Genomic DNA, 25,006 nt, shown 5'->3' on the forward strand with positions numbered 1-25,006 from the left:
CTCACATCTAGCAAAGCGTGAAGTGCCGTGTGATGCGGCTGTAAAGAATTCAGAGCTTAGGCAGGCAAAAATGCAGAGTCCAATCTTAAAAATCACAAAAGGTTTATTTACAATAATAAGAACTAACTGCATTTCTTAATAATCAAGAACTAGGTCTGAGCTGCTCTAACATCTATCTCTTCTAAGGTTTCAAGAGAGAGAAAAACTTGATCACAACATCTCTCTGAGAGATGTTGTGAGATCTCAAAGCACACAGCACATACTTTCCATACTCAAGTGTAAGAAGGCAGCAGTCAGATTCCAAAAGTTTGCAGTAGAAAAGTTTCCATTTTAAACAGCCAGTCAGAATGAGAGCAGGAATAGAGAGGAGAGAAGAAATTAGATACATTCAAACTGCCATTCTGGAGACATAGGGGGAGGGAAACCCTCAGACTGTTCTAATGCTAACTAACTACTCCTCATTGAGGACTTGAGACTTGGGTAGCGTGGAGTAGAATCCCAACAGCTATCACATACAACATCCTGCATTCAGTTGTTTGCATCCCAGCCATTATTTTCTTCTGAGATATTGTGTTTCATTCTAGCAGCTCATTTAAGGCAACTGCAAATGTAAAGGAAATAGAAAGAAGTCTTTACAATCGAAACACAAGCATGAAGTGAGTCTTTTTCCTTATTTCTGTTATTTATTCAAGATGCTTGATGAATTGGTTAATTAACAACAAGTATACTGATAATTTTGCAAATCTTATCATCTTCAATGGTAACTAAGGATTGAATTCTGATAATTTAAGAACTTTAAGAATTTTACAGAGAACCAAAGTGGAAAGCAAGTTCTAAAAAAATAACATCTTAAAGTAGGCATGGGCTACCAGCTGTTAGGAATTGTATGCAGATGACGTCCAACTCTATCACTCCTTTCCACCTGCTGCAAAGGAGGCTGTCCAGGTCCTGAACCAGTGCTTGGCAGCTGTGATGGTCTGGATGAGGGCAAAGAAATAGAAATTGAATCCAGACAAGACAGAGATACTCCTGGTTAGTTGAAAGGCCGAATAGGGTATAGCAGGCATCCTCAAACTGCAGCCCTCCAGCTGTTTGGGCCTTCACCTCCCAGAATTCCTGACAATTGAACAAGCTCGTTAGTGCTTCTGGGAGTTGGAGGCCCAAACAGCTGGAGGGCCGCGGTTTGAGGACTCCTGAGGTATAGGGTCACACTCCCCCTGAAATCACAGGTTTGCTGCTTGGGAGTCATCCTGGCTTCATCACTGAGCCTGGAACCCCAGGTTTCAGCAGTGACCAGGGGAGCTTTTAAACAATTAAAACTTGTGCACCAGTTGCGCCTGTACCTTGGGAAGCCAACTTGGCCGTGATGGTCCACACCCTTTCTGCATCCCATATAGACTACTGCAATAAATAATAAATCTTAATAAATTAAGTCTGTATTAGCAATATTTGTTTTTGAAAAGCTCTTTTTAAAATGTATTTTCAGGCTTCTACAGCTTTTAAACCCTGCTCCTTTGAAAGATGTTGATGAACAAGAAGAGACAGAAGTATTCTAATTTTAAATTTCCATTCTATGTCTATTTTCTGTTTGTACATTTTAATATGTATTTTATAGAAATATGCTTTAATATGCGTATTCTATGGAGTGTTTTAAAATGATTATGTATTTTTATGTGTTTTAACAATGTTGAAACCCACCACAAGCCGTGAGGAGAGATATACAACCAATCTGTGTAAGAAATGAATTTTTATTACTATTATTATTATTCCAAGAACTGAACTCATTTGATTTTTTTCGAATCACTTTTTAGTACTGTTAGTTCGATATTAATCTACAACCCCATGAACTTCTCTTTGTACTATCAAGTCATTTATCAACTGTGAATCTCACACGGGAGCATTTCTTAGGCAAGGAATATTATGGTGGTTCTGGTAGTTCCCTCCTTTGAAATAAAACCTGCAGCTTTCTTTGGCAGTCTTCTATCCAAATACTAACGGGAGCAGTGGTTCTCAAACTTTCTATTGCTGAGGCCCCTTAATATTTTATTATTATTATTATTATTATTATTATTATTATTATTATTTACTTTGCTTATATACCGCTGTTCTCAGCCCGAAGGCGACTCACAGCGGTGTACAACATAGAAAAACAGGGTTCAAAATTCAAGACACAATCTAAAACAATCCACAGTCCAGCATTAACAACAACATTATCCTCAAAAACATCATCAATTACTACAAAAGCCATTTCACATCGTCTCATCACCCAAACCACAATCCAGTATCATTATCCGTTGTTCCATTCCTATCGTCCTTACCAATCATTGCACTTCTTGTTCGAACGCCTTCTTGAACAGCCAAGTTTTTAATTTTCTGCGGAAGATCATCAGGGAAGGTGCCAAGGTGTCAATAAAGTTCCTCATGATGCAGAGACCCCCAACCATAAAATTATTTTTGTTGCTACTTCATAACTGTAATTTTGCTACTGTTATGAATTATCATGTAAATATCTGATATGCAGAATGTATTTTCATTCACTGGACCAAATTGGGCACAAATACCTGATACGTCAAAATTTGAACACTGGCGGGGGGGGGGGGGGATAATTGATGTTGTCATTTGGGAGTTGTAGTTGCTGGGATTTATAGTTCTTCTACAATCAAAGAGCATTCTGAGTCCCACCAACGATAGCATTGGGCCAAACTTCCCATACAGAATCCCCACGACCAACAGAAAATACTGGAAGTGTTTGGTGGGCATTGACTTTGAATTTTGGAGTTGTAGTTCATCTACATCCAGAGAGTACTGTGGACTCGAACAATGATGGATCTAGACCAAACTTGGCACGAATATTCAGTATGTCCAAACACTGGTGGAGTTTTATGAAAATAGACCTTGGCATGTTGCCATACGCCGAGCATGCCTGCTCCCCCCTCCCTGCTTGGAGTCTCAGAAATAGCCCTCCCCTTGGCTGAGAGGCCAGCTCAGAGGATTCGCCATCAGTTTCCGAAAAGAAAGAGAAGGACAAGGAGAGATCTTCAGCCTTCTTTGCCAAAGGGGTTCCTAAGACCATTAGAAATATGTGTTTTCTGATGGTCTTTGGTGACCCCTCTGACACCCACTTCGCGACCTCCCCAGGTGTCCTGACCCCCAGGTTGAAAAATACTGAACTAGAACTTCCAAGATAAGATGGGATCTAATACCTTAAGGGTAGTTAAGCCCTAGATGAGCTTACATGTTATTAAATATTTTGTTTTGTCTCAATAGCTTTCTGAATTAATAAATGCTTTACCAAAAGTTTCAGAAAGCACAATTCCATTTTACAAAGTCTTGCTTGATTCAAACAATGTTAACTAATCTGGATTTTTTTTCATAATACAGGAAATCTATATATATTTATGAAACAATATGAGCCCATGCTATTGTTTGGTTCCTAAAAGTTGAATAATTTTGCATTTCCTATATTCCTTCCTTTCAGTCAATACTGTGTTCATGAAATACATGTAATTTCTCTTCACTGATACCTTAAAATGCACATTGGTTGTATGTCTCTTTCTTAAAAAAGGAAGAAAATAAAAGTGGATAAAACATTTGTCACTGAACACAAAATTGAAAGCGAGCCTTCATATTTATCATATGTAATAGTGCTCCAATTTTTTACTTTTAAGAAACATCAGGTGGATCTCAGTGCACACCTTCCAGTTGTTCTCAGTAATAAAATCGATCCATGCTCATCTCTTGAAAAAGCACCATTGTTTCCAGCTCTAAAACAGGTAACATTCATTATCTATATAAATAAAAATATAATGTTCGTTTGTGGGATTAACATAACTCAAAAACCACTGGATGAATTGACATGAAATTTGGACACAATACACCTAACAGTCCAAGGAGTGTCCATCACCCATAAACGCACGCGCGCGCACACACGCACACACAAAACCCCAGCAGAACAGACTTAAAACCCCCCAAAATACACCATATATACATATATACATATACACATACACTCATATACATATGCACATGCACACATTCGTACACACACACGTATATATATGCACAAACACATACAAATATACACATATATATACACACACAAACACACATATATACACAAATATATACACACATATACACACACACACACAAAACACATATACACAGGCTGGGCCACAGCAATGTGTGGCAGGGGACGACTAGTATTGTATAAAAAGAGAGGCTTGTTTCTGTGATATCGTTGTGTACATACCAACAAGTGCAAATTTTTGAAGTTGAAAAACAATAATATGAATTGAGAGCTAATTTTGTGGAGATCATGGGAGACCGAGTTTCAGTTTGCTGCTGACTTACTTATTAGGCGATCCCTCATTATCTGTTTATGAAGGCCTTCCAAGTGTAGGGTCTTTGCGGTGGGTACGAAGGTGACTGTAGAACCGTATTCTTGACCCACATGTTCTTCCACAGTGAGGACATTGGTTTCCAGGTGGAAGGCGGTTCCGGTCAGGGTTGGCTTGACATGCCTTTGTCTTGGCACGTTTCTCCCTTTCACTCTCTATTAGTGCCTCTTCGATTCCACAGCTCTGCTGGTCACAGCTGATCTCCAGCTAGAGCGCTCAAGGGCCAGGGCTTCCCAGTTCTCTGTGTCTATGCCACAGTTTTCAAATTTAGCTTTAAGCCCATCCTTTAAATTTCTTTTCCTGCCCACCAACATTCTGTTTTCCATTTTTGAGTTGGGAGTAGAGTAACTGTTTTGGGAGATGGTGATCGGGCATTCGGACAATGTGACCAGTCCAGCGGAGTTGATGGCGTAGCAGCATCGCTTCAATGCTGGTGATTTTTGCTTCTTCCAGCACACTGATATTTGTCCACCTGTCTTCCCAAGAAATTTGCAGGATTTTCTAGAGGCAACGCTGATAGAATAGTTCCAGGAGTTGAGTGTGATGTCTGTAGACAATACACGTTTCACAAGCATATAACAGGGTTGGGAGAGCAGTAGCTTTATAAACAAGCACCTTCGTCTCTCTATGGATGTCAGAAAATTGCTGCACTCGCAGAGCTCAGTCTGTGTTTAAATCAAATCATTTATTTCGGTCATTGACCAGCACAGGAAATAGTCACATTTTCATACAAACTTGGTATGTTTGGTACATTAAAAATATAAATATAACTACTGAAGCACAATATGGGTGAGGTAGCAGAAGGGAAGTCTGTGTTGTATTTCAGTGTCAATGTTGATTTTTGTGGACTTTGTTGCTGCTGAACAACAAAGCTTGTTATATTTTTCATTCCATTTTTGAATGGATGTGCATTCAGCTTTAAACTTTATAATTAGTATGCAAGCTGACTATCTTGGTTAAGACAGGTAGCATTAATTTATTTTAGTATGCTAGTGCACACATGAGATTTGCATTGCTAATGGATTTTTAACTCTTTTACTCCAGAAATCCATTTGTGAAATCCATGTGTGATAATTTCATTTGTGATGGCAGCTATAAGTTGTTACTTGTTTGTGTACGTCATTTATTCCAAAGGGGTTCATCTACTAAGGTGGACACAAAAGCTGCGGTTCTATGTAAGCAGGTGTGCCTGTAGCTTAGTAGCAGTCAGTCTAAGATAAACCCCAGTGGAAGAAAGGTCTCAGTCTGTGAAAAGTCCTCACAGTGTGAAGTAGGCCTTGGTGTGTGAGCGAAGCCTCTCTGTGTGAGAGAATGCCTCAGTGTGAGAACAGACATCATTGGAAGTAGGTCTCACTGTGGAAGAATATTCCTTAGTGTTATGAGGCCTCACAGTGTGAGGTAGGCCTTGGTATGAGAAGGCCTCATGTGCGAAGCTCCAGGTTGAACTTTATTTGTGTCATGGAAACCTTGTTCTTGTATAAATAGTGCAACCATATTATTTTGCTATAAAGAAAAGCCTCCTATGGAAGAGATAACATTGGTCTGTGTATTTTTGTTTTTTCTCTCATTTTGGGCTACTGGTGCTGGGTCACGCTACTGCTGCTAAGTTACTCTGCTGTACATTTATGAGGAGGGTTTTTTTGTTAATAAGCCCACTCACCCAACATAATAGTCATATCTTCCCGTAGTCATTTATCCAAAATCTCACTTGATCTAAGGATAGTTTACGTTTTCTATTGCTCCGGCACTTAGAGCTCATAAATGGTTTCCAAATAACCTTGAAAAACTTCTCTTTTATTTCTCTTTTTTCCAGTGTTCCTTTTGTATTTTAATATTTCGGATGAAGTGTACTTTTCCTCCTATTATTTAGCTTATCCAAATTCTGACTGCTTCCCAAAACCTTTGTAACTTTGGGCACATTATGTTCAAATATCCAGTGAACTTTACACACATCAAGTAGGAACAGAGTTATTGTACAAGAGAGTTTTGGCAGCAAGGTTTTCATTTCTGAAGAGTCAGACGCCTTGTTAACAAGAAAGCTCTGCTTGTGTGCACACTGTAGTTTGTTTAGATTGCAATTTTCCTTTGATTTTTCTTATAAGCAAATGTAGCTATATTTTAACATAGAGATGCCTTTGTTTCTGCAGGAACTCCTGAAGAACAAATTTGTGGGCCCTAATCATGTCCAGTCTTATTCCTGGCGAGCAATAGCCCGTGGCTATGACTCAGTCGTCATCTGTCCTGAAAATGATCCACTTATATATCTTCTGCCAATTATAACATTTCTGCAGGCAAAGATTTGCTACCTATCATTACCAGCTAGGAATGGCGTAAGTGTAATATTCAGCCTGTATTCAAAGGTTCCCTTCATTTCGATAGCAAAGTTTAGGCTGCCATGTACAAATATGTGAAAGGCTGTCCTAAGAAAGAGGAAGCAGGCTTGGAAACTAGGAATTGGAGCAATGGGTTCAAATTACAATAAGGGAAATTCCACTTGAACATTAATAAGAACTTCTTGACTGTAAGAAGAGCTGTTCAACAGTGGAACTCTCTGCCTTTTGAGTTTGGAGAAGGCTCCTTCCTTAAGGCAGAAAAAAACTGAGGCTGGATGGCCATTTGTTGGGAGTACTTTGCTTTTTCTGCATGGCAGAAGGAGGTTGGATTGGATGGTCTTTGGGATCGCTCCTATTACCATTCCTACTACTACTACTACAAAGACTGGATGGCCATCTGTTAGGATGCTTTGATTGTGCTTTTCCTGTCTGGCAGAAAGGGGTTGGAATAGATGGCCCTTGTGGTCTTGTCCAACTCTATGACTCTATGATTTAAGTAGTAATATGTGGCTCTTTTTCTACAATTGCTTTGGGGATTTGACTTGTGTGCTTTGATACGCATTGCATCTCAGTTGGAAGAGTTGTGTGACATTTCCCTGAATCCTGCATCCAAAAGCATAGGAGTCACAGTGATCATAAGCCAGTTAAGCAGCAGCTACTTTTCTCTGCCATTAAAGTTATGCAGCTGCTTAAATGCTGAGAAATTGATGTGTTGAAAGCTGTAGCCTCTTACCAAAAGTAGATGACTGGACTCATCTCAGTCAGTTGCTTGTCAGCTCATCTGAAGCTAGCTGCACCAACAGAACTCCAACCCAGTATATGCAGTGTGATTGTTTTCTGTATATATCTTTAAGTCGTTTATATTCATCTGAACAATGTTTTTTAAAAATAAAATCTGTTTGAAACACCCCTTAGCTTTTCTGATGGTATTATAATGTGTTTTATGTGTTTGTATAGCCAGTCGCATTAATCATATGTGCCAGGCAAAGGAAAGCAGAGCTAGTCTTTGAGTTTGTGGAAAAATACACTCATTGTTCCAGGCCTCTTCATCCCATATTGCTCACAGTGGGAACGAAGAAAGAAGAAATCAAAAGTGTGAGAATTCCTAGAGGATGTAAGTTATGTAACATGTCATCTTATAACAACAACTTTATTTTTATATCCCACCACCATCTCCCCAAAAGGACTCGGGGAAGCTTAAATGGTTACCAAGTCCAGTATAAACATAAGAATATAAACTAAAAAGCAATTAAAGCATAATAATATATAAACAATCTAATTTGAACAATTAAAACCAGCAGAATAAGAGCATCATAAAAATGCATCAACCAACATCAGCAACAGTAACCAGGAAATGTTGGGCATGATCAGATTCAAGAGGGCAGGGCAAGGACTATTAATACATTGGTAAATAAACAAAAACGTTAAAACCAAACCCGTTATTATTATTTCATATCAAAAGCATTGCATTAATTAGTATAAAACTGATAAAAATAGAAGGAGCACAAGCAGCTAAATATCTTTTGATTAAAAACAGGCAACAGTGACCACATTGTCTGTAGCCTCAAACAATTCTTCCTCTGTGCATGAGGCAGGACTTTGTGGACAAACATACAGGTGCGAAGTTGTTTGTTCTGCTCTACAGTCTCACAAGATGGAGGATTCTTTTAGTACCATTTTGCCAGGTTGTCTTTTGATCTGCCGACTCCACTTCTGACTCTGTTCAGGGACTTCCAAGTTGACCATTCTTGGTGTGCCCCTGGAGGAAGACCCTTGTAGGGGGCCATTCAACTGGGATTTCCTGGTTTAACTGCCCAGAAAGATACTCTTGCTGTTACTGGGGGAATATTAATAGGAGTGGTGATGGTCATGAAATTTTTTCTTGATTTGAGTCTACTGGGAGGAGGCTGATAGCCATGCAGTGGATGGCTTAACAGTGCTCTACCTTATTTCTCTCACAATTAGTAGCAATTTAACAGCCCTGGCCCAGTTTATCTGTCCAAACGCATCTCCCTTTATAAACCACTGCGAAAACTAAGATCTTCTGGGGAGGCCCTGCTCTCAGTCCCATCACCGTCACAGGCACGTTTGGCGGGTACAAGAGACAGGATCTTCTCAGTGATTGCCCCCCAGTTATGGAACTCCCTTCCTGGCAATATTAGATCAGCCCCCTCCCTCCTGTCCTTCAGAAGGATGGTGAAGACCTGGCTGTGGGACCAAGCCTTTGGGGCAGTGCAATGAGGCAAAATGTTGTCCTGAGATGGTTTTTAAGCAACTTTTAACGAGGATATAAGTTATCTTAATGTTTGTATATATTTACGCTTTTATGTCCCGGCATTGAATGTTTGCCGTATATATGTTGTGCTCTGCCCTGAGTCCCCTGCGGGGTGAGAAGGGCAGAATATAAATGTTTCAAATAAATAGACTTCCTGTCGCACATCACGGGGAGCAATGCCGGCTCACTTGTAAAGATTGTCAACAGGTGGAGGTTTGAGACTTCTTGTGATGAGTCTGCATGTGTTGTTCAGTGCTATGTTCACCTGCTTCGCGTGGGCAGACTTGTGCCAAACAGGGCAGGCACACTCGGCAGTCAAGTAAGTCAAGGCCAGGGCTGATGTTCTTATTAATGTTGGGTCTGCACCCCATGCGCTGGAAGTAAGTTTCCGCAGGATGTTATTGCGTGCAGCTACTTTGTGCTTGGTGTTCATGCAGTGTTCAAGATATTTTGGATGGAAACAATGTTTATTTATTTATTTATTTCGGTTACTTTTACCCCGCCCTTCTCACCCCGAAGGGGACTCAGGGCGGCTTACAAAAGCAAGGCACAACTCGATGCCCGCATCACATAACAGCAATAAAACAAAATAACATCAATTAACAATTAACAACAATTCTTGCATTACAACCATAAAACCAATACAAACCAATTTCTCCTCATTGACGGTCAGCGTTCGCTATCTCATAGTACAAATTCCAATTCCACAATTGTCAGTCCTGGCAGTCCTATTCGTCTGGTTGTCCTTATCTAGTTGTCAGATTGCTCAAAGGCCTGGTCAACCACGTCTTTACCTTCCTCCTGTAGGAGAGGAGGGATATTGATGCCCTTATTTCCCCCGGGAGTGAGTTCCACAGGTGAGGGGCCACCACTGAGAAGGCCCTGCTCCTCATCCCCACCAACCTCACTTGTGATAGCAGTGGGGTCGAGAGCAGGGCCCCCTCAGATGATCTCAAATTCTGGGGTGGGACGTAGAGGGAGATACGTTCGGACAGATACACTGGACCGAAACCGTACAGGTTTTTGTAGGTCAAAACCAGCACCTTGAATTGTGCTCGGAACTGTTCAAGCTCTTGGCCTTCCCAGGTAACTTTCAATGTCCTATTGGCTTCATGATTCCGTAGGTGTTAAGGACACATTTGTGTCTTGGCAGGGTTAGGCTTCAGGTGGTTATCTTTGAAGTAGCTGGAGAGATCAAGGCATTCGTTGGATTTCAACTGTTTCAAAGACTTTTGTTTGTGCTGTTAGGCCAAGGTAATCAAATCCATTAAAAACATAGCATTGAAACATCCATTAAAATCATGTGATTCAAATGGCGTTCCAGGGCCGGTCCGAGTAATCATTATATTAATTTGTAGTCTCATATTTCACTACTCCCATTACTGGCCGAACGCCTGATCCCAGAGCCATGTTTTCAGTTTTTTTGTGAAGATCAGGAAGGATGGGGCAGATCTAATTTTACTGGGGAGGGAGTTCAATAGGTGAGGGGCCACCACTGAGAAGGCCCTATTTTATAGATGTTAGGAAGTATTGTATCAGTTTATGCATATACACATGTATATAGATTTGTTTTGCTTTTTATGAATATTTAAATTGAAAATAAAGAACATGAACTTTTGAAAAAAATTATAACTTTTTCTGATTTTATAGGTGAATTAATGGTAACAACCCTGTATAGCCTTTCGAGGTTACTTGAGTGCCATAGCTTAATGTTCCTTAGACTGTGTCATCTTGTGCTTGATGAAGCTGAAGTCCTATTATCTGAAGCTAATGATCAAGTAAGTGGGATTTTATCATGGTAGAAAAGTGATTCAGTATGAAATCTTCTAAAGAACATCCAGCAATTGTTGTGCTGAGCTGCGCTATATAAATATGGCAGAGTTGGGTCAAATGCAGCCTTCTAGATGTTGGACCTCAAATGGGGTATACTGGCTAGCACTGATGAAAATTGCAAATCTGTAAACTTTCATGAGTTTCCTTTTACCCGTCCTGCATTGCTAAATTTGATTCCTTTTCTCTAAACTTGAGCATAGCCCTATCAGTAGAAAAAGGTAGCTGATGTGGAGATAGAAAATAGGTGTTCTATGCCAGAAACCCAAGATTGAATTGATTCCAAAAAAAAGATTACTTAGCAAAATGTTGGTCTAATTGTCATCCATATCAGTGTAGTTTCAACTTAGAGCAGTGGTTCTCAACTTTCCTAATGCTGCGACCCCTTTATACAGTCTCTCATGTTGTGGTGACCCCCAACCATAACATTATTTCTATTGCTACTTCATAAGTGTAGTTTTGCTACTGTTATAAATTGTAATGGAAATATCTGATATGCAGGATGTATTTTCATTCACAGGACCAAATTGGCACAAATACCCGATATGTCCAAATTTGAATACTGGTGGGGTTGGGGGGGGGGGGTGATTTTGTCATTTGGGAGTTGTAGTTGCTGGGATTTATAGTTCAGTTACAATCAAAGAACATTCTGAATTCCACCGTCAATGGAATTGAACCAAACTTGGCACACAGAACTCCCATGAACAATAGAAAATGCTGGAAGGGCTTGGTGGGCATTTTATCTTGAGTTTTGGAGTTGTAGTTTACCTACATCTAGAAGCACTGTAGACTCAAACAATGATGGATTTGGACCAAACTTGGCATTAATACTCAATGTGCCCAAATGTGAACACCAGTGGAGTTTGTGGAAAATAGACCTTGACATTTGGGATTCGTAGTTACTAGGATTTATAGTTCACCTACAATCAAAGAGCATTCTGAACCCCATCAATGATAGAATTGGGCCAAGAATCCCAAATAGAGCCCCCATGACCAACAAAACATACTGTTTTTCTAATGGTCTTTGATGACCCCTCTGACACCTCCTCGCGACCCCCCTCCCAGGGGTCCTGACCCCCAGGTTGAAAAACACTGACCTAGAGAAATGTAAAAAGTAAAAATGCTGGTTAATTTCATTTTTGTAGGTACTTAATATTTTAAAACATTACAAACAAAGCTTGGATGATGAAGTGAAGGAGTATGTGCCCCAACAAATTGTTGCTATTGGAAGTCGCTGGACCAAAAAAATGGAATATTTAACTAAAGAGTTCATGAATGATCCATATGTTGTGATCACATCCTTGGAAGAAGCTGCAATATATGGGAATGTACAGCAGGTAAATTAATTTGGATTTTATATGGCTCATTGATATTACATGTATTTTGTATTTCTTTGGGAATGCATAGAACATGCAGTCACTGAGACATGAGAATGGAACGTGGGGATCTCCTACTTTTATTGAACTTCTGTGGGAAAAACTGTAACCATGAAGTTTATAAGTTTTTAACTGCATCATTGCGTGCTGTTAATGTTATTGCTTGTTTTTGCTTTATTTTGCTGTATTATTGTTGTTGTTTTATTGTTGTTTTTGGGCTCGGCCTCATGTAAGCCGCACCGAGTCCTTCAGGAGATGGTAGCGGGGTACAAATAAAGGTTTATTATTATTATTATTATTATTATTAGTATTATTAATATTATTAGTATTAGTATTGCAACTTAATAATACTAAGACTGGAAGTTGAGATTGGTTATGTATGGAATCCCATTAGTCAATTAAAAACTTGTAAATGTATTTTCTTTGTTGATTCTGAACATGACATCAAGATAGCTTTATAAGACATTTTCTATTGTGATGGGTACATAAGGCTAAAATCCAGTGCCTTTTATTGACCAAATTGCATTTCCACTGAAAGAGAAAAAACATTTCTTATGTGGAATACAATTTATTGAAAAGATTATTTGAAAATAAGATTGTACAAGTTGAATCTCCTTTATCTAAAATGTTTGGGGTCAGCCAATCCATGTTGCTTTCTTTCCTCCTGGCCAATGGCAAAATCTTTGAATTTCTCTCATCTGTGGCACAGAATGCTTTGCCAAAGGTGGATTTCCTTTTATAGAGGGATACATGCCAATGCTCTTTATCTGGAGTTTCTCCCCTTTTGCCTGTCTCTCAGTGTGAAAGTAGAACTGAATGTAGAGAAACTGTTGCAGAGAATGATTTCCAGACACTATTGAGAATTTCCGAATACACTATGATGCGTATTTCATTTCATAATAGTTGCGACAGTATAATAGTCATACCCCCATTTGGAGGCTTGCATAAATCTGCCCACGCGAAACAGCACTAAATGAGACATGTAGAATAATCTCAGGATGTCTTCAACCTACACCTGTTGATAGACTCTATAAGTTAGCTGGCACTGCCCCCTCCCCTGATGTGCGATGGTAAGTTGCTGCTAATTGTGAAAGAAATAAGGTGGTACACTGTGAAAGCCACCCACTATATGGCTATCAGCCTCCTCCCAGTTGTCTTAAATCAAGGAAAAGTTTCATGAGAACCACCACTCCTCTTAATGTTTCTCCAGCAAGAGCAAGAATATCCCTGTGGGCAGCAAAATCAGGCAATTCCACCTGGATGCCCCCTCACGAGGGTCTTCCTCCAGGGGCAAAGCAAGAATGGGCAACTTGTTAAGTCCCTGAACAGACTCAGAAGCAAAGTTGGCAGATCAAAAGACAGCCTAGCAAAATGGCATTACCTAGAAGAATCCTCTACTTTGTGCAACCGTGGAGCAGAACAAACACCTCAGTATCTTTATGCTTGCCCACAATGCCCTGCCTTACGCACAGAGGAAGAATTGTAAAGCTGCAGACAGTGCGGTTGCTGTTGCCCGGTTTTGGTCTAAAGCTTGTGATCCCATTATTTTATCAGTTTTGGATCAACTATTTTATTAATTTCAGATAAACTGTTTTACACAGTGCTTTTGAAACTAACTAAATAAATACATTTGGAGACAGGTTTTCCCTTCCTTCCTTTGTTCTGTCTTTCTCGAAAGGCAAGGCAAAGAGCTCCACTTTTTTTCTCTTCTGTCCTTCCGAAGCAAGCCAGTTTACAAAACCTGGAGTTATTTGGAGGAAGGAGGGAAAATCCAAGTTCTAGAGAAATCGATTTCAGGATTTGTAAACTGCTTTAAGGCCTCAGAGGAAGGAGAAAGGAGAGAAGAGCGGCACTTTGGAGACCTCCATTTCATAGTTTTAAAACTCTTGCCTTTGGAGGAAGAAGGAAGGAAGCGAGAATCAGCTCCAAATGGCTCTGCAATTTAAAAAACAAACAAACAAACAAACAGAACTGTTTGTTCAGGCTGGATCATCCCTCATCCTCCTCCCCTTTAGGTATTTTATTTTAAAAGCAACCACAAAAATCAGAGAATCAAAGGCAGATTTTTTTCCTTTCACATAATATCCCCCCCCCTTTTTAAATGAAAAAATGGGGAAAGTGTAACTATTATGCAATGAAATACAGTAATTATTTCACAATAAAAGAAACAAAAATAAAAACCGTCTTTCTAGGGCAGTGGTTCCCAATCTTTTTTTTTTTTTTTGACCAGGGACCTCTTTGACCAAGGACCACTTGGCCAGGGACCGCTTTGACCAGGGACTACCCTCCAAGATTAGTACCAAAAGGGTTACAAATCAGTTTTGGTCAGCTTTAGATTTGGTTTGGTTATTTGGGGTTCTGATTTAGAAAATTGCATCGACTAGACCACATCATCTCTAGTTTCTGATACAGTACATATGCCATCCAGTAGCCACCATCTGCTCACCCACAGAAAACCATATTTAATAATCTAGAGCTGATATGGTAGTAAGTAATCTTTCGTGGGTAGTCAGCCTCTCCCCTTCCGACATCCCCATTGCCTCAGCGCTATAAGAGGGTTTCGCGAGATCAGTTGCTCTCGTTGCCACATGGTTCCAAGGCAATGTTGTAGTAATGGTGAGGCCGGGGATCATATTTTCGTTCTTGCAGACCACTGGTGGTCCACGGACCACATGATGGGACCCACTGTTCTAGGGTAAGAATGACTTAAGCCATGATCTGACCATTTTGCACTGTGTATGATTCCAGGTGGTACAGGTTTCCCTTGAATGTAACCGAATCTCTGTTTTACTTCAAACACTGGATTTTACTCCTCATAATGCTCAGAAGACATTGATTTTCACCAGTTCTGTGGAAGAAACAGATAATATTTGCAAGGTAATTTTGTCTTCTCGAAAAAAATAGAGAGTTTCTCAGTTAAGTTATTATATGGCCTCTTTTATGGGAATTGACTAGCTTTGTAAGATATATGGTGGGGGTTTTTTAAAAAAAGAAAGAATAATGTATACAAAATCTGGGAAACCATAAAAAATTGTGTCTTGAAGATGAAAATAGGGCCTTTGGCAAATCCCAAGGAGCTGAATGGAGATCAAAAGGATAGCTACACATCACCCCAGGACTTCAGGTTCTTTACCTCTGCTGTTGAGCAAAGCTTTTTAAATTGTGGGTTGTGGCCCCATTTGGGGTCATCTAACCAAATCTGGGTGTCATCAAGACTTGTATGACTTGCCACCTAGTGACTGTATTAAACAATTTACATGAATCCAAGAGAAAAAAATGTTTTCAAATGAATTTCTTTTTGAGTTATTCTCAGTAAATGTTTGATTTGTATAGCAATTTTGTTTCTTCTTCGTGGTATCTGTGAAATCGCACATATGGCATTTCTTGCACCTGCGGAGTCAGTTTTGAAATTTTCTAGAAAGCTCTTTGATACAAAATGGTGGTTGTGAGTAGTAAAATTTAAGAAGCCCTGCTCTAGAGTGTCAGAAGGTCTCCCTCAAGTAGTATGTTGGTACCACAAATACACATCACAGTATGTGTTCCATCATGGAATGTACCCATTGCAGCCATAACACAGGGCTTGAAGTCCAAGCTAAGCCCATGGGCGTAGCACTTTTGGGTTTTAACAGCAAAACCCATAATCCAAGCATATCACATCCATTTGGCTCTCTGTATCCACAGATCCTGCATCCACCAATTGAAAATATTCCTCTCCCCACCACTAAACAGTCTTTGCCATTTTACTTGCCATTGAATATAATTGAATGTGAGCATCTGCAGATTTTTGTCCTCACAGTGGTCTTGGGATCAAACCCCAGCAGATACCAAAGACCCTCTCTACTTTATGAGTAGGGCAAGAGTGCCAATAAGCCTGCCTGTAAAGTGACACGTATTGCAAATATATCTTTATGATACAAAAAGTTAGCCATCAGTTTGCTATACAAACGAAAGGATGCAATTAGAAATGCAAAGTTTCATTTGAAAGATATATTGAATTATTTATGTTGTTTTTTTTGAGAAACTCCATCTTTTATTCCTGAAGATGGTAGTAATATGTTGTTGTTGTTTTGAAAGCACTTCATCTGCACCAGTGTTCTTAAGAAATTGTAACTTTTTAGTCAAAACAATAATAATAATAGTAGTAGTAATAATAATAATAATAATAATAATAAACTTTATTTATACCCCACCACCATCTCCCCAAAGGAGAATCGGGGAGGCTAACATGAGGCCATTCCCAAAATTACAGTACAGCAAAATAAAATACAAGAAGTAAAAATACCATCAAAATAAATACATGAAATAACAAAATAAAATAAACAGTTACAAATTAACATAATAGAGAAATAGAACACAGTGTGCGGGCCAAATGAACTAGGAATAAAATTGATAAAATTGATAAAACTCTGGATGAGATATGTAGAATGTGTTTCGGAGGGAGAATGGGTTTCTGAGGGAGGAACACAAAAGGATGGGAACAGTAGAGTTAGGCCTTCATTAAGGGCGGGGGAAAGTGCCTCATGAGGACGGAGCAATAGTTGGAACAGACTGCATATGGGAAATATATTCACTCACCGAAGGTACATCGGAAGAGCCAAGTTTTTAGGTTTTATGTTTATTTGTACCCTGCTTTTTCTCTCAACAAAGGAGACTAAAACCAGCTCATTGATTTTTATCTTTGTTATCAGGCAGTAGAAAGCATGTCAGTATTTTGCTTGAAAATGCACCCAGAAAATGGATCTCAATTTGATCATGTTGTAGAGCAGTGGAACAAAAGGTTCGGTTCTGGCACGCATGCTGTATTGGGTAAGTGAGGTTTTTGTGTGTTTGTTATATAGTCATCAATATCATAGTGACTTTTAATTTCACCACTGTACGTCTGAGATTTGAGCCCCTGGTGGCACGGGGTTAAACCGCTGAGCTGCTGAACTTGCTGACCAAAAGGTTGGTGATTCAAATCCGGGGAGTGGGGTGAGCTCCCGCTGTTAGCCCCAGCTTCTTCCAGTCTAGCAGTTTGAAAACATGCAAATGTGAGTAGATCAATAGGTACCACTTTGGCGGGAAGGTAATAGCACTCCATGCAGTCATACTGGCCACATGACCTTGAAGGCGTCTATGGACAACACCGGCTCTTCGGCTTAGAAATAGAGATGAGCACCACCACCACCACCCCCAGAATTGGACACAACTAGACTTAATGTCAAGGAGAAACTTTTGCCTTTACCTTTAAGTCTGAGATTACAAGGTATTTAATGATTACTGTTGGTTACAGATGAGTATTTGTTCCACTTCTTGGATAATAGTCATTTCAGGTGATAGACACAACATTTGTTTTTGTGTGATACGTTTTCTGATATTCTTTCCAGTTTTAACAGATGACTGCATGCCAGCCTTAGAAGTTACAGATGCAACGTGTGTCGTGCATTTCAGTTTTCCTGCCTCTCCAAGAATCTTTGGTGCACGCTTATACTGCATGTCTGATCATTTCCAAAACTCTATAGAAAAGGTCTGTATAAATTTTAGTGAACAGTTTATCATTGCAGAGTGTGACACTGAAAAGCTTTTTTTGTTGGGGGGGGGGGGTTCACCTTTCCTACATTATTAAAACCTCTTAGTGAATCCATTACTGTGTCCTTAACTTTTTCTCCAGCATTACCAAAGGTGTCCGCTTCACTGTCAAGAGTGTTCTCTTGTTATCCCTGAAATTTTCTGTCATTGCATTTTCCAAAACTCCTCCTTCCAGACTACTCCTTTTCTAAGTGAGAAAAAAGCATGTGATGTCTTTAATTCCATTTTATTTCATTTATCATTTCCTTCGGTTTCAGCAGCCATAGCCCTGGAATTCTCCCAGAGTTCAGGCTCAACAGCTATAGTCAGAGCTGCCATTATTCTTCTATGCTCTATTTATCATTACTCATCTCACTGGGTCAAACAGTTTATGTCCAAGTGAAAGTTCTGCCTGAAGATCTTTTGCTCAAGTATGTAGCAGATGGGGGGAGGGATATTGTGAAAATGCGAAAGTTACATCACTTTTCTCTAAGTGATAAACAGGATCAGTGTCTCAGGCGTAACCACGGGTATCATAGTAATTGGGGTGTGGTTGCTAGTGCTGAGTTTGTAGTATATCGGTTGTAGTAACCCTGTGTTAGTTTCATAAGAGTTGTTGAGAGTTGATGAGGTTTGATGTGTGTTTGAGGATTGTAGAGAGTATACGTTTTATGCAGGTTGCTTCTGGTGTGAGAGAATTAGCTGTTTGCAAGGATGTTGCCCAGGAGATGCCCGGATGTTTGACATTTTACCATCCTTGTGGGAGGCTTCTCTCATTTCCCTGCATGAGGAGCTGGAGCTGAAAGAGGGACTCAACCCGTTTTCCCCAGATTCGAACCACTGACCTGTTGGTCAGTAGTCCTGTTGGTACAAAGGTTTAACCTATTGCACCACCGGGGGCTCCTTGAGAATATATTGCTGCTGCAACTAAAGAGTAAAACCTTCCCTTTGGAAAGAACAACTTCGTTTGCATATTCTTGTTCCTGAGGAGAAGACCATGACAACTACCTAAAGATAATTAGCTCCTTAACTTGAACTAATAGAGTCCCTTTCGCTCTATCGGGGAATTTTATGACTGATAGAACCCCTGGCACATATCTGGCATTTCTCAACCTGCAGGAGGTATATTTTCACATCCTGGCTCATGCTGATCTCAGGAACCTCCTCAAGCTTGCTAATGCGGAGGATCACTACCAATCTCTTGGTTTCTCCTTAGGTATTAACAAGAGTATTGCTAATTCATCTGAGGTGTTTGTTTCCATCTGTATCTCTGTATCTCAGGGGTGTTTGTTTCCATCTGTATCTCTGTGATCTGCCAGCTTGTTTACCATCTCAGAGCAATAATAATAATAATAATAATAATAATAATAATAATAATAATAATATATTATTATTATTATTATTATTATTATTATTACCACCTGCCTCTCCTTGTGGCTCCATAGCAAGCTAGGGAGGACATGTGAGCCACCATGGGTTGTCCAGAGTTTAATGGGTTTGTGACCAACAGAGAGAAGAGGCAGCTGGATCCAGTCCAGACATCCCAACATTTGGGGGCCATCCTAACATGATTCAACACATAGCTTCCCTGTCATCCCTTGTAAGGGTAGTGTTGAATCATTCAGCATTTGAGCTAGTTGTGTTGGCCAAGATGTTATGATTGATGGTGGTAATTCCACCTTACGTGAGCTGCTGTGGGTGATGTCTCCCTTTCAAGACAAGATTGCCATAAAGTGTTCGTTAAATGTCCCAATTCCACCTACAGTGAGTGAGGTGGTCTCCAGGTTGGTGGTCATCCGAAATATTCTGGGTGGGTGGGTTAGCCCATTCGAGAACCAAGAAGAGTAGTGGTCACTATCAATGTCGGTCTGTGGGGATGGGAAGCACACCACAATGAGCAGAGATAATATAAGCCCTGTGACCCCCCAGCAAAAAAATATGCAATATGATCTAGCTGGAACTACAGGCCATGTAACTAGCGCTACATAGTTTGCAGGAAGGATTTCAAGAAAAAACATGTGTTGGTCTGGATGGACATGTCCGCCAAAGTTCACATAATCAGGCAAAAGGGGAGGGGCACAATTGTGGCCCCTGAGGTTCAATATGAAGGAGGACGTCCACACACTGTAGAAAAATGGGACATTGGTGCTCATCACGAAGCATCTCTTCCTGCTTGTGAATCTTTGTAACCTTAGTTAGTTTATGTGCTTTGTTTTATGTTGCTAGTGGTATGTTCTTGTTTGTCCAGAACTTTGCCATTCTGTCACTGGAAGGAGGGGCATGTCTGCACTCCATAGGGTGGTAAGGATGATTGACAGGTAAAAGGAAGGAGCCAGAATTAACATTCCTTCCCTGCAACTGCAACTGTCCCTGACACAATAAATAAATAAATAAACTGCAGAAAAAGAGCTTTTATTGTGGATTCTGTTTTCTTCCTCCTCTGAAGGTTTCACCTCGAGCAAAAGAACAACCAAAGGCCAAATCCATATTGCTGTTGACAGAAAATAGTGCATGGCATACTGTCGGTGTATTAGATTACTTAAAACGCACAGAAGCCAATATTCCGCCTGAATTACGTGACTTTACATCTGGAGTGCTGGAAGCCAAAGAAAATTGTAAGAGTGGGAAGCCTTTTTGTCGCTACCTGAAAGTGTACGGCTTTTGCAAGTAAGAACATTCTGAAATTCTGTTAAATCTAGCTGCTCTGTTTATTGAGTTACTAGCTGTACCCACCACGTGTTGCTATGGCCAACCTTCTCTCCCTCTTTCCTTCGTTCCTTCCTTTTTTTCTTTCCTTCCCTCTTTCCTTTCCTTCCATTGCTTAAATCTGCAGGGATAAAAACCGCTGCCCTGATAGACACCGACTTAATTTGCAAGTAGATTTCCCCAGAGGAATGGCAGATAGTGCTCAACCAACAGCTGGAAACATAACCGTGAGTTAATGACAGTTTTTGCTTCCTAAATTTTTTCTGTGTTATCAGCGACTTGATAAACTGCAAGTCGCTTCTGGTGTAAGAGAATTGGCCGTTTGCAAGGACGTTGCACAGGGGGTGCCCGGATGTTCTGATATTTTACCATCCTTGTGGGAGGCTTTTCTCATGTCCCCGCATGGGGAGCTGGAGCTGACAGAGGGAGCTCATCTGTGGTCTCCCCAAATTCAAACCTCCGACCTATTGGTCTTTAGTCCTGCCGGCACAAGGATATAAGTCAACCTTATAAAGAATGTCCACCCTTCTAGGGATGGCGGGGACAATGGAAGGGGGAACATCAGGGATTTTTGTCAATTTCAGCAGATAAGGCAACGTTGGGAGCACTGAGGACGATGGGTTGTCCTGCTCCTCTGACGGAAACATCGGGTCATCGACTGCTGCTGATGACTTCGGAATGACAATGTCCAAGGCAGTTATCATTCTCCCTATTAACTGCATGAACTTATTGTAGTCATCAGACCGGGGAAGTGGATGATCCATGTCCTTCTCCCCTTTTGACACCTCATCAGCCTCCTCTGAAGCATCTGAGTCAACAGCAATGTCTGTATTAAAATCGCCAGCATGAGCGCGCTCCATCATGTCCATATGGGCAGGTTGTGTGTCCTTTGGCTGGTGCCTCCAGGCCTTAGTCACAGGAAACAAAACTTGATCTGGCGCGCTGGTCTCCTTATCCAGCCCAGACTGCCTGCTGGGTCTATGGGCCCTGGGGGATGGTGGGACGTCCTCCCCGCAGTACACGATACCTCCGTTGGGAGTTACTCTGTAGATCCCTGCTTGGGGGGGGGGGGTACTCATACCTCCCCCTCTGCTCCCTATAATGGGAAGATCTTGACGAAGCCACAGAAAAAGCTCTCTCCAGGCGTGCACGTCGACGCTTCCGTACTGAACAAGAAGAGTCCGAACACGTCGACGCAGAGTCACTTGAAGATGACCTCTCCCTGCGCGCACGTCTTACATTGCCTGCGCGCGATGGTGCGCGAGAGCGGCGCCGAGCCGCGCCATTCAGGGCATTCCCTGCTGCTGCCGATGCCGACGGGCCGGCTGGGGAAGCCCTGCACAGCTCCTCCTCTCTCTCGCCCGAAAGGGAAGGGGGCGGTCCCGGTGCCGAGAGCATCGGCATCGGAGGCGTGGTTTCAGATCTCTGCAATGCCTCCTGCGCACGCGCGAGGCGTGGCTTCGCCGCTGCCGCCTCCCCTTCTGCTTGCGAAGCACGCTCGCGGCGTGGCTCGGCTGGCAGCGGCTCGGGCCTGGCTTCCAGCACGGCTGAGGAGGACTCCTTCTCCTTTTCGGCCAATTGAGCCAGCCACGCTGCTCCTTTAGAGAGCCCAGTAGTTTTCTTAACTACAGGGGCAGATGGCTTCGCTGGCTCGACGTGTTTCGTCTTCTTGGACTTCTTCAAGGTCTTTAAGGGTAAGCCTTGCACAGACGGAGTCTTGTCGCCATTTTGACGATCTTCTGCGGGAGGGAGAAGAGCGCGCTCGTAAAGAGCCGCTTTCAGTCTTATTTGTCTATTTTTACGTGTCTGGGGAGTAAACGCCTGGCAAATGGCACAACTTTGCGCCAGATGCCCCTCACCCAGACACGCAATGCATAAGGTATGAGAGTCATTATCCGGGATATTCGAAGGGCAAGCAGTACACCGCTTAAAGCCCTTAGTTTGAGACATTTTCTCAAAAAAACTCCCGGACAAAAGCCTCAATGAAGCAAAAAAGTTTTTCTTCAAAACCGAGCTGTTTGCGTCTAGCGCGGATGAAGAGAACTGAGGCGGTTAGCCTTCCGCGGGCTATTTATACTATCAGGGGAGTGTGCGCGGGGCCAACCGCCGTCCTTTTTGAATTTTAACTGTAGAAGTCCGAGCTAAGCTGCGCATGCGCAGAGAGAGATACCATTAGTGCGCATTCACAGCATAGCCACGCAGGGAAACTACGGTTACAGGTAAGCAACCTTTCATAACTCATTACACCACCGGGGGCTTCTTAATTGTGGACAGAGTTATCCCATTAGCCATAACACTGAAGGAACTAGAGCTTCATTTTTTTTTATAAACTTCGCATATTATAAATAAGTCATTGAGCCTTTGAGATAGTTGCACCCGATGCAACAAAAAAAGACCTTGTTCATTCAATGGTGACCGTACAGTTGGATAGAAAGAAGGAGGCGGGAGGTCTGGTTTAAAGCAGGGCACATAAGTGAGATAAGCCAAGTCCCATTCTCCTCCCCAGACTTTGGGATGTCGATACTGGAAATGAGCTGGTCTTGCCAATAAAAAAAAATCATGGAGTTAAGCCTAGAAAAATTAAGGTCCCTTTATCCATGCTGTTCTTTGGATCTACATTAGGCTTGGGCCAACTTCAGCCCTCCCTCGGGCTGTTTTGGACTTCAATTCCTACAATTCCTAATAGCTGATAGGCTGTTAGAAATTGTGGGAGTTGAAGTCCAAAGCACTTGGAAGGCCAAAGTTTGTCTAGGCTTGGTCTCATTGAAGAAGCCTTGTCCGGCAATAGGAAAGTATGAGAAGTCACTTCCTGTTTACTTCCTGTTTTAGAAAAAGGCATTTGTAGCATCTTTAACAACATGGGGAACAGTAGCCTATGTGGTTGGCCAATGATGTTGGTGGTCAATGAGGGCCGTGGCAATGACTATGGGAGCCATGTGCAGACCACAGCTCACACTTTGCCCACTCAGGGATCATGAATTCTTAATGCCGGGGAGGGGGAGGGGGAGGGGGGGAGGTGTATTTTCATTTAAATCCAGTGGAAACTTTCCATTGCCTGTCTCCTGCAAACATGCAGTACTTTATTTCTGCTCTTTCAGATCCTGCCTCTGTTTATTGTGGACGCCACAAACTACTTTGGCCGCATAGTAGATAAAACAAAGGATCAATATACTGCTCTAGTAGAAGAGATGCAGAAGTATTATAAGAAATGCAGTAATTGCATCTCTGTTAAATCGGTGGAAAAGCTTGCCTTGTATGCATTACATGAGAAAAATTATGTTCATAGGTTAGTGCTTGATCTTGAAAGAACTTTGAAACACACACACACACAAATAAATAAATATTTCAGAATAGATTTGCACTGTGATTGAATACTAGAGCAGGGGGGCCTAAAACATAGTTGCTGGCCTAAAACATAGTTGCTTAAGTGTAGTAGTACTATGGGTCTCACACAAATGAAAGGATCACAGAATTGGAAGAAACCACAAGGGCCATCCAATCCGACCACCTGGCATGGAGAATCACACAATCAAAGGCCTCCTGATAGATGTCCACCCAACCTCTGTTTCAAAACCAGCACCATGATTCTTTTCAAGCTGATACTTTGCCTAGACCAGTGTTTCTCAGCCTGGGCATCAGGACCCTGGGGGTGGCATGAGGGGGTCACAAAAGACCATCAGAAAACATATATTTCTGATGGTCTTAAGAACCCCTTTGGCAGAGAAGGTTGAAGATATCTCCGTCTGTCCTTCCTTTTTGGAAACAGAGGGCGAATCCTCCCAGCAAAAGCCCTCTTCCTGCAGTGATTGTCCAGCTTCTCAGCCAAAGGGCTGTTTCTGAGACTCCAGGGAGGGGAGAGCAGGTGTGCTTGGTGCATGGCAGTGTGGTGCACATGAGCAAGCAAGGAGAGTGCATGAAGCTGAATGGAGGTTTGCGCCAGTGAGTCCCTTAAAGGCAGGGGGAAAAGCACCCACGTAACATGGGACTGAGAGTGGGCCAGCAGCATCGGGAGGAGGAGCAGGAGCAGAAGCAGTTTAGGTAATTTGTAATGCTATTTATTACAAAAATGTCAGTCTTTCCTTTTGTTTTTTTATTAATGCTCACATTAGAAAATGCATAAGGATGTGGATGAACTACAATTCTCAAAATCTTTGGTCAATCTTCCCCAAATCCCATCAGTATTCACAGTTGGCCATGTTGGGTCTGTGTGCCAAGTTTGGTCCAGATCCATCTTCAGCTGGGTTCAGTGCTCTTTGGATGCTGGTGAACTACAACTCCCATATGCCAACTTCAATCACCCCAACCCCTTCCTGTATTCACAGTTGGCCATGTTGGGTGTGTGTGCCAGTTTGATTCAGATTCATCATCAGTGAGGGTCAAAACAATTTCCATTATGTTGGTTCAGCCCCCCTCCCAAACCCCTCCAGTATTCGAAGTTGGCCGTATTGGGTATTTGTGCCAAGTTTGGTCTAGATTCATCAGTTGGGTGCACATTGCTCAGCCAGTGTCAGTGAACTATAACTCCCAACTTCTGAGGTC

The 25,006-nt window shown here is 41.6% G+C and overlaps 1 protein-coding gene across 2 annotated transcripts in view; it reads left to right on the forward strand.

The window, feature by feature from the left end:
• Positions 1-25,006, forward strand: part of TDRD12 (tudor domain containing 12) — a 66,363-nt gene that overhangs the window by 20,955 nt on the left and 20,402 nt on the right. Inside the window, exons 11-23 of one of the 2 annotated variants that reach the window (XM_060788021.2) lie at positions 585-656; positions 1,487-1,547; positions 3,669-3,773; positions 6,548-6,730; positions 7,691-7,847; positions 10,659-10,786; positions 11,984-12,175; positions 14,963-15,091; positions 16,903-17,020; positions 17,581-17,720; positions 20,208-20,428; positions 20,595-20,694; positions 23,566-23,753. In XM_060788021.2, the coding sequence (XP_060644004.2) occupies positions 585-656; positions 1,487-1,547; positions 3,669-3,773; positions 6,548-6,730; positions 7,691-7,847; positions 10,659-10,786; positions 11,984-12,175; positions 14,963-15,091; positions 16,903-17,020; positions 17,581-17,720; positions 20,208-20,428; positions 20,595-20,694; positions 23,566-23,753 (1,794 nt within the window). The remainder of the gene's footprint in view (positions 1-584; positions 657-1,486; positions 1,548-3,668; positions 3,774-6,547; positions 6,731-7,690; positions 7,848-10,658; positions 10,787-11,983; positions 12,176-14,962; positions 15,092-16,902; positions 17,021-17,580; positions 17,721-20,207; positions 20,429-20,594; positions 20,695-23,565; positions 23,754-25,006) is intronic. The other variant, XM_060788022.2, reaches the window with a different exon arrangement.

Source organism: Anolis sagrei, chromosome 8, assembly GCF_037176765.1.
Source record: "Anolis sagrei isolate rAnoSag1 chromosome 8, rAnoSag1.mat, whole genome shotgun sequence".
Taxonomy (NCBI): Eukaryota; Metazoa; Chordata; class Lepidosauria; order Squamata; family Dactyloidae; genus Anolis; species Anolis sagrei.